The sequence below is a fragment of the Lates calcarifer genome, linkage group LG3, assembly GCF_001640805.2.
Source record: "Lates calcarifer isolate ASB-BC8 linkage group LG3, TLL_Latcal_v3, whole genome shotgun sequence".
NCBI lineage: Eukaryota > Metazoa > Chordata > Actinopteri > Centropomidae > Lates > Lates calcarifer.
The window spans coordinates 5,675,950-5,692,997 of record NC_066835.1 but is presented as its reverse complement, the minus strand read 5'-3'; the positions used below and the strand labels follow the sequence as shown (position 1 = coordinate 5,692,997).

Sequence of the window (17,048 nt, the reverse complement as noted above, 5' to 3'; positions counted from 1 at the left end):
GGATGGTTCTGATTGCCAGTTTGGATCTGATTACAAGTTCCAGTTGACTGACTGCTATTGAACTCCATCCAATGTTGCAAATCAGTAAGCGGGACTGCTTAATGATGTGGTAAATTAATTTCACTTGTCAGGTTTTTAATTTGTTGGAATTGACATTCCTAAGTTTCTTCAAATTTCTCAATTCATTTGGAAGAAACTTGGCCATATCATAAATAAAGTTGCTCTGCTGGTTTGATTTTGGCCATTATTTCTTTACAGCTGTCTCTCACAAGCCTACTGACTTTATGGAAGTGCATCACTAAATTGCTGGAGTACCCCTTTAAAGTCGTAGAGGGTTTTGGCAATTGGAGGCTTCGGTTCAAATAACCATGTTTCATACTTGTTTTGTTGGCCGTTTTTCTATGATTACAGGTTATGAACAGCCTGTCAAGTACAAAGTAAGAACAAAATATATGTTATCAAGACAGGCCAAAATGAACTGACAACAAACCTAGCCCTCATTCATTCATTTGCATTGATCTGAGATGCACCAATCCTATGTTTACTTCCATCCCATAAACATGGGATGATAAAAGAAATCTGCTTTGTATAGCAATAGGCTTTATCCTCTGCTCTGCGTCTGACTTGGCAGCTTTAAGCCTGGAGGAAACCTTTACTGAGGGACCTCAATCAGTCTCCATCTCCTGGATCAATATCCATTAGTCTCGGAGTGTGTGTGTGTGTGTGTGTGTGTGTGTGTGTGTGTGTGTGTGTTCAGACCTCATCCTGGGTGAATGGGCCTGAGTCATAAATGCAGAAGCTCTGGATCAGATTTCTCCCTCTCTCCTGCTTGTCTGTTTCACTCACTTTCTCGCACAAGCACACGTACACACTGATGCTCATTCAAACATACAGACCGACCTTATGAACGTTGCTGCCTCTAAACGTTCATTCATGGAGGCCCGGCAGTGCGGATTGCATACATTTTTTTCCCACCCTAGACTACAAACAAGTAATAACTGCATGTAATCAACACTAAATCAGCCTCTTAGTCATCAGTGTAGCCAAAAATATGTTTGGCGTGGAACTACTTGATGATTGACAACATGCCACAACAAAACTCCCTGTTTGGGAGCTCTGAGGCCTAGGTATTAATTCCAGTCTGGAAGACAGGGGAGAGAGACAGGGGGGAAGCTTTTTTTTTTTCTTTTTTTTTTAAATTAGTTGTCATTTTGCATCAGGACGGAGAGGCCCAAAACGACACAACAAGAATGAGGGAGGGAGCAAAACATGAAACAGACATGAGTGAATCAACGCTCAGACAGAAAGTAGAAAGTAAAGAAAGCCAAAAGGGAGAGGACATGGGAAAGACAAAGAGACCAACGCCAAAGGATGGAAAAAAAGAGATGAGGATGGAGCTGGGGATGGAAGGGGGAAAAAGCGTAGCCTGTGGCAAGACACTCAAACCTGTGCATGTCAGAACAAGATTCCCAGATCCATGAGGAGGAAGTTCAAGAGCAAAACAAAGGGGAGGGGAGCGCGAACGTGACACTCAAACCTCCCAACAAGCTTATTGCACAAAGCCAATGATAGACTATCTATACAGAGGCCTACAGTGGTTTCACTGCTGGTTTCACTATGAGATAACTGATTCAGAAAAAGACCTTTGACAAAGAATCTCCACTTTGAATTGTTTTTGAGCCAAATTGCCAAAAGTAATTGTGCTAAAAAAATGTGTTACCAGAAGAATTTCTTATGTCCCCAGTAGCTACACACCATCTGGAGACAATAAGTAATGGACTAACACTTTGCAACCAAATATTCTAATCATGGTTAGCCAAATCCAATCTCATATCTACAGTAAATATCTATCCATAGTCATCATTATCTCATACAGTAAGTGGTCTTGTCAGTCACTGTCCTGTTGAGCTCAGTGACGTCTGCACACAACCAACAGTGACAGGAACTCCCTGGTGGGTAAAACAACACTGCAGCAGCATCTAACAGTAAGCACAGGTCGACAACACCACCTGGGAAGATTTGGGTCATATTTAACATAAACGCCAGCTGTTTGTGCCTGCAACACAATCAGTAATACCCAACTCTGTGATCAGTTCTAAGTTTAGCTTTAGGGATGTGTTCAACAAGTTGTGTTGCTTGTGAAGGAAACAAAAACATAAGTTCCCAAAGGACTGTCATCTAAGTAAGTAGTAAACAATAGTGTTTTCTCAATAAAACATCAGTAACTGTAGTTATGTTTCAGTAGGTTGTGTTCAGCATTAAGTATACACAATTGTGGATCCCAAAAAGACAGACTATTGTGGATAAAGATCAAGTATACTAAAGGTTAAGATTGTGGTTAACATTAGACATAGCTGAGATTAAGATTTGTACTGAACTGAGCCAGGACCATTCCTGTGACAAGTGAAAATGTTTCAAGTACAGATTGGCTTGTAAATGTAAATTATATTTATTTGACAACCAGTGTTAAAATATTCTTGTGATTTAGCAGTACCAGTGGCAGATAGTGGCATGAAATGCTCATTCATGATCCTTCAAGTGTGTTTTTGTCTTCTAGAGATGCAGATTTGTTTCCATTTTATCCACAATTTCTTTCTGAAGTCAGCAGAAGCAGCCCCATCACTGCCAGAAAAATGTAAGTGCAACAAAAATTAATTATCTGTGTCATTGTTTTTCAAATGAATAAATAAAGTTAATATACAGTTTCAGTGCTGTATTGGTAAATGAAGAGCTATTTCTATCCCACAAACTAAACCTGCAGCAGATGGGCTTGTGGTAATAAGAACAGAATTTTTTTTTTAATTACACAACAAATTAGCAACAGATCTGATTAACAATGGAGCAGAATGGCTGCAGCTGTGCAGCATCAACAAAACACACAAAGTGTGATTGCAAGTGAGTTACAGGATGCCTCTCGCTTCTCCCCCTAAGAGGAAGCCATCAGATCAGCTCAATACGAATGCTGAACTTCCCTCTGTGGCTTATTATCTCGCTAGACACAAAACCACAGGAGCCAGAGGCTGGATGTCAATACTCTGCATTCTCGTCCTTATTTACACCCCTCTGACTGTACTTCAAAATCTCAGTTCTACCACAATGGTCCTACACGACAGTGTGCTAGAACAGCCTGTGATTTGGCTTATAAACAGTAGACACAGTTTATAATTATTATCTGCTTTTCACTTTCTCTTATATGCCACCACACAATATTTGAGTACCACACACCTATCCACATATCACCAGGAAAAATAAACCTGCAACTACCACTATATCTATACTAGACAAGCAGCTATTGGTTCAAGGAGAAACTTGTTTTAAATTCATATAAGCAGTAATTCATACCAGCTACCCAAGCAAGTGGAGCAGACATGACATCAGGCCCTGGATCTAATTCACTGCCTGCAGTCAGTGATCAGAGCTAGAGGGTTATCTGGCATATCCAAGTGCAGCCCACAGGCTCATCAGCTTTTTCATGTCAAAGTCCCACAAACAGACAGGCCTTTGCCCATTGGATCAAAATTTCATTCAACTGTGTAGCAGAAAATGCCACTTAAAATGCCCTGTTAATATGTGTACCACTTGTATAAATGTTTATACTGTACATTAGATGGGAGCATTATAATGAATATCAAATATGCCATCTTTAAGCTGGTTCCCAGATGCTTAAATAAAATGTAAAATTATACATTTGCAGCCCCTTAAATCTCTGTTAGGACCCCTGTAATTCAGAGTTTATGAGCCATTGTTATGGAATCACTGTAGGCCCGTGTTAGGGATTCAAGTCACAGTCATTGCTGATAAATTAGCCTACTTAGCTTCTGTTAGCAATTTGTACATGTAGCTGGGCAGCATCTAACCAAAGTCTAAAGGCAACACTTTAGTTGTGTCTGAATAAATCAGTGTCACTGACTTCCTGGGGTTTAGCCATAATCAGCAGACCGTGATAGCGATTTTAAAAAAGCAGCCTTTTGGCCTTTATTAGCTATGATACACAGCTAGCTTATCCTGCACAGTGCACACCCAGGTTGTATGTGCCACGCCATGTATTGTTTACATAGCTTGCACGGTTGTGCTATTTTTTTTGGCCGAGTAAACGGAATAGTGAATTTAAAAACAGACACAGAGTACTTGTGTTTGTGCTTAATTCACCAATACGCTGTTATAATACTCACCAGCTTTGTCACCTCACTGGCAAGCTAGCAATGCTAAACTAGCTAGCATTTGTTAGCAGACAGGATTCACAAAATCTGATTCAGGATTCACTAGCTTACAGGCTAACATTGGAAGCTAACGTTGAAACTAGTTAGTTGACACGTAAGTCCATTATCGGACTGCTCTGACCTGCTTCTTTTCTGGTTTAAAAAAATCTACAATCACTCCACTAGAGTTGTAATAAAAGAAACTATCCATGTGGCATTTTGACAGTGTATTAATATAATGACAAAAAGTCGCTTTGATCCATTTGTTGTGTCGGGCTGAGCTAGACGGAGTATACACATCTGCGGTCCCTGTTTTTCCTCTCTCGTAATGTTTAGTGATTTAAACATACATTTCACATCCCCATTTTGACAGCGACGTGGTGCATGACACATGAAGTAATGTCGGGGAAAGGGCAAAAGACAGACTTGTGTATTCTGAAGAAATGTACAGGGAAAGCTAACCAGGATCTGCCACATCTAGAAGCTACGTCCGAAGATGGAACTCGAATAATTAGCGCGGTAGCTAATGTCGCCTGGCTACACTGTCTGGATGGGCTATCTCGTGCAGCTCAGAGAAATGCATTCAAGAAACCCAGTTTTCAGAAATGTCCACTACTGTGCTGGCCATTGCAATATGTTGTACACTTCGTTTATAACTACTGTTATGGAATTCACTGGTTTAAGCCTTCCGTATCCTTCACTGTCCGAGCCCCCAAACAGACAACACGGCCGGGAACAATGTCCCTCACGTAGCTGGACCAAAGGGAGCAGCTCTCAGTGGAGCTTGGTACGACCTCTCCCACTATTTTTAAGGGACTTACCGGTCTTCAAAAACGGCGTTATGTCGCTGGCGTCCTTCGTCGTCTCCTCCGCTCCTTCTCCGGAGCTCATGGTTGCCTCAACCCGAACCTGAAGCTCAGTATCTCCCGAGTAAATCCCCCAAAAAATCGACAAAAAGATGGCACCAAATTACTTCTGTCCTGACAAAAGCGTCATTAAAGACACACGGACGGTTACGGTGACTCGTAGACGCTAGCAATGCCATCTGCAGACCTCCATCTTGGGGTAACGTAATTGGAAACGATCAACCGGGGGCACCGGGTTCCTCCTCGGAGTGGAGCCGAGGGGAGAGTCGCTGTAGCGCGGAGGAGGGGGACGGGAGGGGCCGGGTCGCTGCTCGGTGAATCTCCGTAAGCTTTCGGAAATGAGCAGACTGTGGGTCATCAAGGAACGACGGCGGTCACTGTGTGTGCGCGCGCGCGTGTGTGTACCCGTGTCCAAGTTACAGTGAGAAGAGGGACATATAAAATCAATGAGTCATGCATCAATAATCAGCTATATGGAAATTGTCAATTGTGGTGAATAAGAGAATGACAAGCTTTGGGGATGTGTGTAACTTGAGCTGTCTATGGCCCAGTAATGCGACACATGCTGTTGAGAACAGACCAAGTTTTAGGGAAATTAACTGACTATGATTCAGCCACTGTGAATTTTCTGTTGGGTCTTAAAAATGGGTGAATGTCAGTTACTCATGCTTAAAGGGAGGAGCAGTGACACTGGTAAACTCTCCCGGATAAAATCCAAACAGAAAAGGTTAAATGTTTTGCTTGAGGTTCTATTCAAGCATTCCTCTCTCTCTCTCTCTCTCTCTCTCTCTCTCTCTCTCTCTCTCTCTCTCTCTCTCTCTCTCTCTCTCTCTTTCGTTACCTGAGCTGTATTACTAATGCCATCTGCTGGTTTAGGCTGGAACTGGTGCATTTGCTCATGCTCCTTCCAGTGAAAACATAAAAATAAGAAATTTGTGTACTATTAGTCTGTATCCCATTCATATTGATCGGTGTATAGGAAATATTAGGTACACCTCTCAGTATAACACAAAATAATTAAACCAAAATGGATATAAAGCTGAATCAACACCTCTCTATGGAGCTTAAAAACTTTCATGAAGGTTGCAGGGCTGTTGTATTAATTCACATCAATATACACTGTAACAAATGTTTTTTTTTTTTTTTTTTTTTAAAGTGAGATGAAAACAGACAAAAGTATATTGAAATAAAAACAGCTCAAGTACAATTGGGGACAGCCCAATGTGTGGAATGGAGTCAGTTCCTCACTGATTGAAGCTCACTGCTGTATTTCTTGCAGTAAACAGCATTCAGAACTTTCTCAATTAATGTCAAGTAAATATTTGGGGAAGAGAAGGTCCCTCTATTAATGAGAGCATTGCAACCCAGCTGTATGATCAGAGTGCTTTGATAAGTAACACAAACATACATAGGATTGTTGTAAATGATTTCCAGTGCGTGAAAATATTGATATTGACTAACTGTACTGTAGCAACAGATAGTAGAGGGATTTCCTGATGAGATGGCATTAAACTGTTCTGTTATAACTGGGACTCAACACAGAAAATGACCTTTAGCTGACATATATTCAGTCAGTGGAGGACTGTAGATCAGCTTTATTTCTGATAGTTTTCCCATTAAGCAGCTGTTCAGCTGGACTGGTTCAGCACAGAGGTCAGCTCGCTGCTGATATCTGAATGCAGGTTTACAGAACACCTACAATTATCATTGTTATCATTATTTTAAGGGCACTGGAAATTAAAGGGGGAAAAACACTTAGTTCACCTATTCTAACCCTACAATGACACTGATTCTCACAGTTAGTAACATTTATAGATGAAGCTCACACACTTAGACAGGACATCTGGATAACAGATGTTACTCTGTATATATGGACCTGTTATTGAATAATACAGAGAGTAATACTCACCCAAAATAAACTAACGCAATACAGCAAGAACTCCCAAAAGAAGTCAACATATTGAGAATACATATTGACAAAGACAGACACAGGTAATCAGACAAGGCAGAGGGTAAACCCTTCAAAGTCAGGTTACCCACATTTCTCTATGCACAGCAGAGTCTACTCATTTTATCAGCAATATTTTATGATTACTGATTTATAGGAAGAAATTCTACATTAAGCTAATTTGTAAGTATAAGTGTAACCTAAATAACAATGCATTTGAAATAAAATTGATTTTGTTAGTTTATACTGATGATAATTTCCTCCTCTGTCATCTGCTTCTACAGACTGAAGAGACATACCACAGTGTACAGAGGATGTATAGAGTTTAAGAGAGTGTAAGGTTTTTCTTTCTCCAGAGTTTGTGTTTCTCCTAATGAAGAAATGTACACAATAGACAGATGAGCATCATACAAAGCATGTAACAGTAAGGAGCAGTTCAAACTTTAAAGCAAGACTATGGCAGCCTTTTTCTATCAATGGCTACTGTGGACACCGGTGATGATTATGGAATAATGGCAAGTGATAAAACTGTTGCACACTAGTAGAGTAAAACAGTAACACAATTACATTAAGTTAGCAAACTCACTCAGTGTCGATTACACAGCAGTATCTGTGTACAATTTAATAATGTTTGCTAACATTAGTCACCATAATCTACTGGTCACACCAGACCAAGTAAGACTACAGCAGCAAAACTCTTTAGTGATTTAAACTGAGCAAACATGTGTTTTACTGCGTATCAAATCCACGTTTAGTCTGAAAAAGGAAGAATGAGCAATTTTTTTATTTCCAAAATCACATAGTCTTATTTTAAAGTAGCTCCACAGTAGGCTTGTGGGCTATAACAAAAATTAGTATCTTATCTATCACAGCTGAGGCTTTGAGAAGACAAAGTGCAAACTGTGCTCATAGTTGACATAGCCCAAAGTAGATCATCTTCCTGTGTGCTACTTCCATTATGTGTGAGCTCCCTCAGTTGAAAGAAAGCTCCTAAGTATTTGCAGGTAGTGTTCAGCATGTCGCTACCATTGGCCTTTTCACTGCCATCATTGCTTTCCAAGACTTTTCAAATTTCCTGATCAAAAGCTGGTACTGTAAGAGCAAAGGAGATTTTGTTCCAGCTCCATCTTTACTGAACCACCTCTCCCTCAGTATCAGGTAGGCAGGTAGGTAATTTGTTGCTTTTCCTCTCATGTTTTGTTTGGCAAATGAACTTCATTGCTTACTTTACTTTTAAATCTGTCTCACAAACAAGCTGATGTATTACTTGTCATGTCCAGCAGGGGGAAGGCTGATACTAGTGATCAACTGGTCTTCCACATGGGGAAATCATTGCTGGGTGGTGGAAGAATGAGAGGAATCTCTCTTTCCTCTCCTCCAGCTTATATCACATCACTGTCCCAACACAGAAAACGGCAGTCTGTACCTGTACTGACAGAAACACCAACATGGTGAACATGGTGACAGAAATCAAGATCAGTGGCTCATATTTTTTATTTGAGACATATTGAAAATAATATTAAGTAAATAGACTCTTCTAGAATTTTCCGCTCAAGAACTTATCCCATTTTGATTTAGATGTTGTCTTATTTTAATTGGTGCACAAAAATACATGGTGTCACATTTCAAACAGAACCCTGTCCACTTCAAATCAGAGTGCAAAAATACAAAACCACTTCTAATGCAGAAGGTGTTCTCTTCATGTTGGACCACTCATTGCTCAGAGTAGGAAGCTGACTGTGAAAATAGGTCAGTGCCTGTAATAGCCCTGATAAGGTTCCTAGGTCAGACTGTGTTGTTTTTCACAATAAAGTTGTTGTCTTTAATTTAATAAAGTTTAATAAAGTTAATTTTTTTTCTTCTTCAGAATTATGGATACCATCTGAAAACTAATATTATCTTCAATTAGTATTTTATAAGCTATTTGTTGTTTAGGTTAGCGGTTAGGTTGTTTAACAATTATGACCTTCATTATTCACTGATTTATGTAAGAGAAGTCTCCATTACCAGCTGAAGCTGTGTGCCTGGCTTCATACTGATGAGGGCTTCAAATATTCTGTACTGCTTTGAATGTTACAAAACATGTGCAAAGAAGACAGCATTACACTTAATTCCATATTCATTAAATATGAAAAGTAAAGTAGTGTAAAAATATACAGATGAGAACAAAGCTCAGAAACACAGGTAGCTCCCTTTAATAACTCAGGACCATTGAATAGCTGACCCCTGCCCTCAGGTGGTTTCATTCCCACAGTGACTCTTGCCAAATAGCAATATATCCCTCTGAAATGTCAGCTGTAATTACTCCTGTGCGCTGAGACAACCTCTAAAATGAAAGAAAGCAGGTGGTGATCATGCACTGTCTCCTCTCTCTCCTGTCTCTATCTTTGTCCACATATCCCCACTGTCTTCCACGTCATTGTTGTTGGAAACCTCTTGAACTGTGTTGCTGAATCGTTGGCGGTCACATCAAAATCTGTGCTCCCCTGATCTCAGTGAGGTTCAGAGCTTTCTATTCTCTCTCTCTCTCTCTCTCTCTCTCTCTCTCTCTTTCTCTCTCTCTCTCTCTCTCTGTGTGTGTGTTGTGGTCTAACTCAGCTCATGGCACAGTGAGTGGTGTCCTGTTATTGGCCACCCCCTGCTGCTCTGTCATAATTGTGTGGAAGGAGAGAACAATAACAGCAGGTGGGACTGACACACACACACACACACACACACACACACACACACACACACACACACACATACATAGAGAGAGAGAGAGAGAGAGAGAGAGAATAAGGTGTGTCACTATGTCACAGCTGAGGTCTCCTAAATGAAAAGGCTAAAAGGTTAACTAGATTGCTATGTGGACAATATAAGCTTTTTCCCAGACCACAATCACTGTGCAAGACACACACACACACTCTATGTCTGCGTGTGAGAGGGGGATAGAAGCAGGCACATATATACAGAGCCTCTTAAATAACCTTTGTCCCTATTTTGTGTGCCACAAAATACATTTGCAATACATCTATTTGCATTTTTATGTGTTAGACACATAAAAATATAATTTAAAGATCAAAGCAATGGTTTTCATATTTATATACACATATACATATAGATATTTGTGGTATTAAGCTACTCTTCTAACAAAAAAGTGAATAAGCCCAGAATGTCTCATGTTTTGTAGCAGCTTCTCCTGTTTCCCCATTGAATTAAATTTGCCAGAACTAACTGGAGGTGCACCATCTGCATCTTTACATACTGCTGAGGGGATGGAAGATTATTTATACCTTATCTGAGGCCTCTGCAGTTGGACTTTCTAGTCATCTGTAACTGAATGACACATTCCACACGGCGCTTGAGGCATTGTCTGTCCAATGTTATAAATTGATTCTGCTGCCAAAGTTACACAGCAGATGCAGTGAGAGACCTTCAAAGGGGCTTGAAGGGACAAGTGTTATTAGCATAAAGGGAGACACTGGTGGCAACTGTGCAGGGACGTTATCACTCTCAACAGTTGCAGTAATTCAACTTTGTATAGTATCAACTAACAGACCATTTGATGGGCATTTCTCTTTGAAAATCAGCATGGATTTAATTCAGTTGCAATCAGTTTAGGTTAATGGTTTTACCTGTAAATACACCTGCTGCTGCCAGACAATCTGTAATTTTACTTCAAGATAAATGAATAAGAGTTCAGCACACTTAAACCTGTGCTATAGGAATATGTTAGAAATGTAGTCACAGTCACAGTCAGGGTTCTGGCACAGTAACCTGACTCTCAAACCAGTGTCATATACAAATGGGAATATATGAAACATCTTTTTAGTCTCCCCCAGGCTGTGAAGTGGTTAAAATGCAGGCCTTGTCAATAATTGATGGTAAAAGTGATTGCAGCAGTTAACTTAATAATTTCTCCCCTGTGGCTTTCCTGCTTGTTATTTTCCTGCAGCAGAAATAGCTCTACGCCTCCACAAAAAGGGTGCATTAGTAACAATATCCTACCATGTCATACAGCAAAGTGTGGCTCTCAGCTAAATCAGTTGAAATTTTATGATTTTTAATGTTATAAAAGACCAACAGGGAAAAAAAAAAAACATATTCAGGGGAGAAAAGCAACCAGGGGAATTGTTTCCTCTTAGCTGATAATTTGGTAACAACATACTTCTCGATGTGCCACACTGATAAAAAACAGAAACTCAGAAGTACTGTGAAACAGGAAGCAAGGGAGGTATCAGGTGGAGCGGTCACGGGCTGGTATCCTAGCAACCACAGACGCTACCACAGCGTCCTGCTGGGGATTGACTTTTCTGAGGTTTTCTAAACTTTGCTGGCTGATTTTTTTAAGCCAGGAAAATGGACGTGTCGCTCCAGGCACGAACCAAACCACTTTCTACACTGTCATCCTACAGTTACATCCCACCACGACGAAAGGAACCAAAAGAAATGTCTTACTTTAACAAAGACTCAAAGGTGAGGTGTTGGAACTGAAACTTTTGTCGCCAACTGTGCTAAAATAATCTCGCTGCTAATGTAGCTGCGTAACTAGCTGGCTGGCCCTGCTTAACTGAAGATACTTGATCATTAAACAGTGACAAGATCACAACAGAAAATGTCTTCAGACGGAATTCCTACACGTCAGCGCCTCCACACAGCTAATCATATTTGGAGACGTGTGTTCCAGACAAAGGAAGTCAGTTAACGCCGCCTTGTTTGTTAAAGGAAGTGACTGCTGCTGAAATGTAATTAGATAATGTGTCTCCAGAATATGCTGCTCAGTAGAACAACTCATGAACAACTTGCATCAGAGTTAAGAAACATAAGAGGTCTATTAGGGAATAACACGTGTAATTCATAATGAATATGTCTTAGTTGCAGAAAGACATGAATATCATGAAGCCAACAAGGATATAGCGAGGTGCTTAGCATTAAACACTTGATGAACACAGCACTGTTTGTTTTGTTGTAACTTGAGAAGAGATTGCTTCCATTGTTGCCTTTGGTTCCACCACTACCCCCTGCACCTCGCCTAAAGTGGCAAAAAATGATCTCACGCTGTGAGGACAGGCTTTGAATGCTAAACACTTGTTCTGTCACTCCTCATTGGTAGGTCCCAGAAGTCTTCATGTATGACCAAGTGTACCACCAGGCTGAGGGCTATGATATGAAACTGCACCGGGATGACAGAAAACACAATAAAGGAAGAGGACTGGACATAAATGAGGAGGTAGTGACAACACTTTACTGACTCTGAGGGAGCGCACATGAGCTGTTGTTAATTGCTAATGAGCTCAGTGGTGAGTTACGTTTATTTCACCTCGACTCAGCAAGACACTGTAGTGGTCCCAGGCACTGGAGTTACACTGAAGGATGATGCTGACTTAATAGGAGTCTGCTTTTTGTGTGTTAAGCAATTATAGATACACACACACAGTGGACACCACTCAGAGCTACAGACATACAGTGGCAAGAAAAAGTATGTGAATACTTTGGAATAACCTGGTTTTCTGCATTAACTGGTCAAAAGATGTGACGTGATCTTCATCTAACAAGTACAGACAATCACAATGTGCTTAAGATAATAAACAAACGATTATAATCTCCTGTTCCATTAACCCACAAGTAGGTGAATGTTATTGGGTTTAATAACCAGTCAAACCTCCTGTAGCAGCAATAATGTCAAACAAGCTCTTCCAGTAGCTGTGGATCAGACCTACACAACGTACAGGGGAAGTTTTGGACCGTTCTTCCTACAGAGCTGGTCTGGTATGAATGGCTCTCTGAACTCATTCAAAAGCATCTCTGCTGGGTTAAAGTGTGATTCCAAAAGCCGTATTTTCTTTATTTGAAATCATTCTGTAGTAGATTTATTCAATGTTTTGGGTCATTGTCCTGCTGCATCACTGAGCTTCTTCTGAGCCTCAGCTGTTGGACAGCCTCACTGACATTATCCTTGATAAACTTGGGAATTCATTTTCCCCTGGATGACGGTGAGCTGTCCAGACCCAGAGGCAATGCAGCAGCCCCAAAATCATGACGCTCCCCCCACTGTACTTCATCTTTAGAGTGATGTTTTCATGTTGGTATGCTAGTGCTCTAGTTTCCTGACTCCAATTATCTTTTGTTGATGTCATTAGCCCAGGTGTAATGATATCAACAAAAGCTACACTGTGAATGTTTGAACAGTGTATTCATCCTAAGAGCAATGCAATCCTTTGTGTGTTAGATTTTAAAATAGATTATGTTTTTCCATAATTGTAACTTAGATGAAGATCTGAACATATCTTAAGACAGATTTATATATATATAAATGCAGGTTATTCCAAAGTGTTCACCTATTTTTTCTTGCCACTTTCAATGATTTTAGAGCTGATCCTCTGGTCACATATTTGGTAATGTTACTAGACTAACCACAAAACATGCTTAAAAGATGTTTAAATCACCTTTAATAATTGTTGTTTGTGCACATGAGCACAGACACAAGTAAACCCTGTGCAGCTGTTTTAGGGGAAGATCTTTTCCGGTAGTGATGTTAGTGGATGTTGCCTCAGAGCACTGACCTCCTCCATGTTTGGCACACAGACCACAGACCAATACAGTCTAAGCATTACCACTCTGCTCAGCTAATAATTCATCATCATCACTGTTTCCTCAATACCAGCAGAATATCTTGCTTATTCTTGCAAACACAGGACTTTCCAAGGTTTTGATGATACCAGCAATAATGCTTTTAAAGTGTTTTATAGATGGAAATGTCAGTCTATTCTAAAAATGAATTCTAAAAGTGCATTGATTGAAAAATATTGCATATTTATAAGCCTCAATGTGGTGGCTGACATACATCTCTAAGTTTTTTGACATTTGTTTATGGCTCCTTTTGAAGCCATTTCATCTCCATAGAGTAATTATTCATGTCAAGAAATCTAGCTCACAGTGAGTTTCTGGGTCACTGAAAGCAGAGAGGGTGGTGAACAAAGCAGCCACACACACTGCAGAGTTTGTAATTACAGTGAGTTGAGTGGTTGGCTGTCAGCTCCTGCTGAATTAGGATGTTTCTGTTCCGGTATTCACATTTAAATATGGATTAAAAACTATTTATTATATAAACTATTTAGAGGATAATGGCAGTGGGTTATGTTTTTTGTTCCTGTTGCCACTGAAGCTCGTGAACATATGAACCCACCAGTAGATGTGTCGCACACAGGAGCAGGTACTGTCTGTTCTGAAGTCTGAGGCTCTTGGTGTTCAAAAAGCTCACAGATAAATAGCTGTCCTGGGTAATACTGAGTGACACGGGTACCTCGGTTTTCCCAGTATAACATTAAGGTGAATATAACAGTTTCATTTGTTGAGGCTGTTTTCACTCGTGCCAATATTGCACCCTATTACATCTACTGGCAATGAAGAGACTAAATGAAGCTTAAGGCAGAGAGGCAGACAAACAATCATCTTTTTATTTCAGTTTTGGCAAAGCACAAGTACTTTTGTTTCAACTACAGTGATAATGACTTCAGGTAACAAAACTTGAATATATGTCATATAAATGCATTGGAGGAGTCGCAGTTCAGTGCAGTCATAGAATAGCATCTGAAACTGAACACCACCCATCTCCCTCAATGCCAAAACACATCCATAGAGCAAATGTTGGGGCTAAAAATGGCTCAGTGAATCAGCATGGCACCTGTAAACAGCTACCTCTAAGTACAGAGCTTTATAGAACGGATAATCACATACAGCATATATATGACATAGCTTATATCGAATGATATCCTGAGCATGACTGAAACGACACTTTGAACAAGCATGGACCTCTTGGATGCACACAGGCTGGATTCTGAAGATAAATGTTAAATGTTATCAGTTTTGGACAGAAAACAGAAGTGGAACTAATTCTGTGAACAATGGCTCTGTCCCATTAGGACAGGCAAGTGAATGACCACACACAATAACAACACAGTATAACGCTGTATAGTAACTTGTAAGATGCAAAATAAAAAATCACAGCCTGCTACAGTTTTAATCATTGCTCAGTATCTCACTTCCTTGTTGTCCTGCTCACTCTCAGGAGAGATCCAGAGTTGTGCCGGTGCTCTCCTCTTCGGAATACGGCCGCCGTCCTGTTCCTGTCCTCTATGAAACAGGCCGACAGTACGCACGTGTGGCTTGCATAAAAGCTGAATTTTTCATGAAAAATGGGATCATCTGGAATGTGGCAGAAGGATACGGATCAGTTGCCCCCATGTGAAAGCCTGTCAAGATCTGGAGCGTCTCAGCATGAGATCAGTGTCCCCACTGTTGAATAATAAACAAGTGTGTGTAGATTTCACTTCACTTGATGGGTCCCTATAAAAAAAAAATCACACATTGAAACCATCATTTAATCAGATGACATGTAATCATGATATATCTCTCTGTTTTATGTCTGGGTAAATAGCAAGACAAACAGTTATTTTTAGTGACACAGTGTCTGTCACTAGACCTTAAAGAATAAATGAGAAAATATGGCGACTGTGACATTTTCCTGGAGGCTCAAGCTACATTTTCTAGTTTGAGGCTGAAATCACTCCATCAGTATGAACGTCATTCAATGGTTCAGTTGGTGTAGACAGTCTATAAATCAAACAATGTCTTCAAGTTATTGCAGTTGAACATTGCAAATGATATCAAAGAACTTAGTGTTCACATTTCTGCCTTCAGCGTAACGGCTGATGTAAGAAACTAAATGCCCTGGATGGCAGGAATAATGTGAATCCTTAAACTGACAGGACTTATTGAAGAAACCACCAACTATTAGAAAGTATATAAATACTGAACATTAATAATGCAACAGCTTGGTCCATCAGTCTCAGGTGAATATTTGACCTACCTGCTCCTTTGAAATGTACTGTTTCAGCTGCTTTCTTATAAAAGACTTAACTCTGAAGAACTAAGATAAATTTACATAAAGATTCATATTCAGATTCATATGTTCCTTATATTTGATCTCTCCTCTGTTTTCTCTCCCCTTGATTTATGTAAATACAGTTCTTTTTGTGCATCACCTCTTTGATTTGCAAGTTCCTGGATTCTTTTTGTGTATAAATTCTGAACCCACGCAACTGAGACCAACCTCCTACATAATAGGATTTTTTGAGCACAGACATCTCTCATTTGCCTTTGTACTTTGGCAGAAATAGACCTTTTATTCTTAGAAAGGGAGCAGTATTTCAGTCTGTTTGGTGATAACAACGGCACTGTTTATTTGATGAGATTAGGAGCTAACAGGGTGGTGTTTCAAAAGTACAAGGAGAAAAAATGCTTAATAAAATTAAAATATTGTCATGCAAGGTAGTGTTTGGTCACCAAGGCCTTCATAACACCTCAAACAACAGGTTCATCATCCTACAGCACTCTGTGTACCATATGAATAATTCCTGTTCATGTTATATATATTTTATAAGACAAATTATGGACATGCCCAGGGTGTATTTAGTTGTTAAGTATTCATACAAAGAAAGTATTAACACTGACAGGTATTTGTAAGGCATTATTTGCTATTTAAAGGAATAGTTTCAACATTGATACCACAGTTAAAAATGAAGCTTCGCTCAGCAGCTGATTAACTTAGCACAAAGATTGGAAACAGTTAGTTTGGGTCAGTGTCAGCACTGTAACAACCAGCACCTCGAAATCTCACTGGTGACCACTTTGTGTGTTACTTAATCTAAACTGTGTTGTTACCCTGGTTCCAGGCTTTCTGCTAAGCTAAGCTAACTGGCTCCCAAAATGTTGCACTGTTGCTTCAAAGAGAATTCTAGTATACTATTAAAGATGCTGTATACATTGGTAATAGAGCCACTGTAGAAATAGAGACTGGTATTACTAATGCATTCTGGCCTGTTTGATGGTTGCAATAAATATAATTTCCAAAAAAAACCTGTTTGTCTCCATTCATTCAAACTAATGAGTGAACATGCTTGTGACTCTATTGTGAGAACATCTTGTGAATGTTCATATGCGTAAGTCTTTCATGGTGCACTTGTGTTTAAAGCAGTAAAACAAAGACGCAAA

At 39.9% G+C, this 17,048-nt stretch overlaps 1 protein-coding gene and 1 long non-coding RNA gene across 2 annotated transcripts in view; one reads left to right on the top strand and one right to left on the bottom strand.

The window, feature by feature from the left end:
• The window catches only part of LOC127139047 (uncharacterized), a 29,676-nt gene extending 24,211 nt beyond the window's left edge, over nt 1-5,465 (bottom strand). Inside the window, exon 1 of the long non-coding RNA XR_007808877.1 lies at nt 5,021-5,465. This is a non-coding gene — a long non-coding RNA (uncharacterized LOC127139047). The remainder of the gene's footprint in view (nt 1-5,020) is intronic.
• A 5,785-nt stretch (nt 5,466-11,250) lies between these two features.
• Nucleotides 11,251-16,902, top strand: cfap90 (cilia and flagella associated protein 90). Its single transcript, XM_018701358.2, has 3 exons — nt 11,251-11,471; nt 12,109-12,225; nt 15,064-16,902. Exons 1-3 carry the CDS (start codon nt 11,355-11,357, stop codon nt 15,241-15,243), a joined length of 414 nt encoding a protein of 137 aa, XP_018556874.1. The 5' UTR covers nt 11,251-11,354; the 3' UTR covers nt 15,244-16,902.
• Nucleotides 16,903-17,048: the final 146 nt, after the last annotated feature.

Bases quoted from the DNA above. Each gene is read 5' to 3' on its own strand.
- cfap90 (XM_018701358.2), top strand. From the start codon at position 11,355: ATGGACGTGTCGCTCCAGGCACGAACCAAACCACTTTCTACACTGTCA. The intron at 11,472-12,108 runs GTGAGGTGTTGG...CCTCATTGGTAG, and splicing joins ACTTTAACAAAGACTCAAAG to GTCCCAGAAGTCTTCATGTA. The intron at 12,226-15,063 runs GTAGTGACAACA...GCTCACTCTCAG, and splicing joins GACTGGACATAAATGAGGAG to GAGAGATCCAGAGTTGTGCC.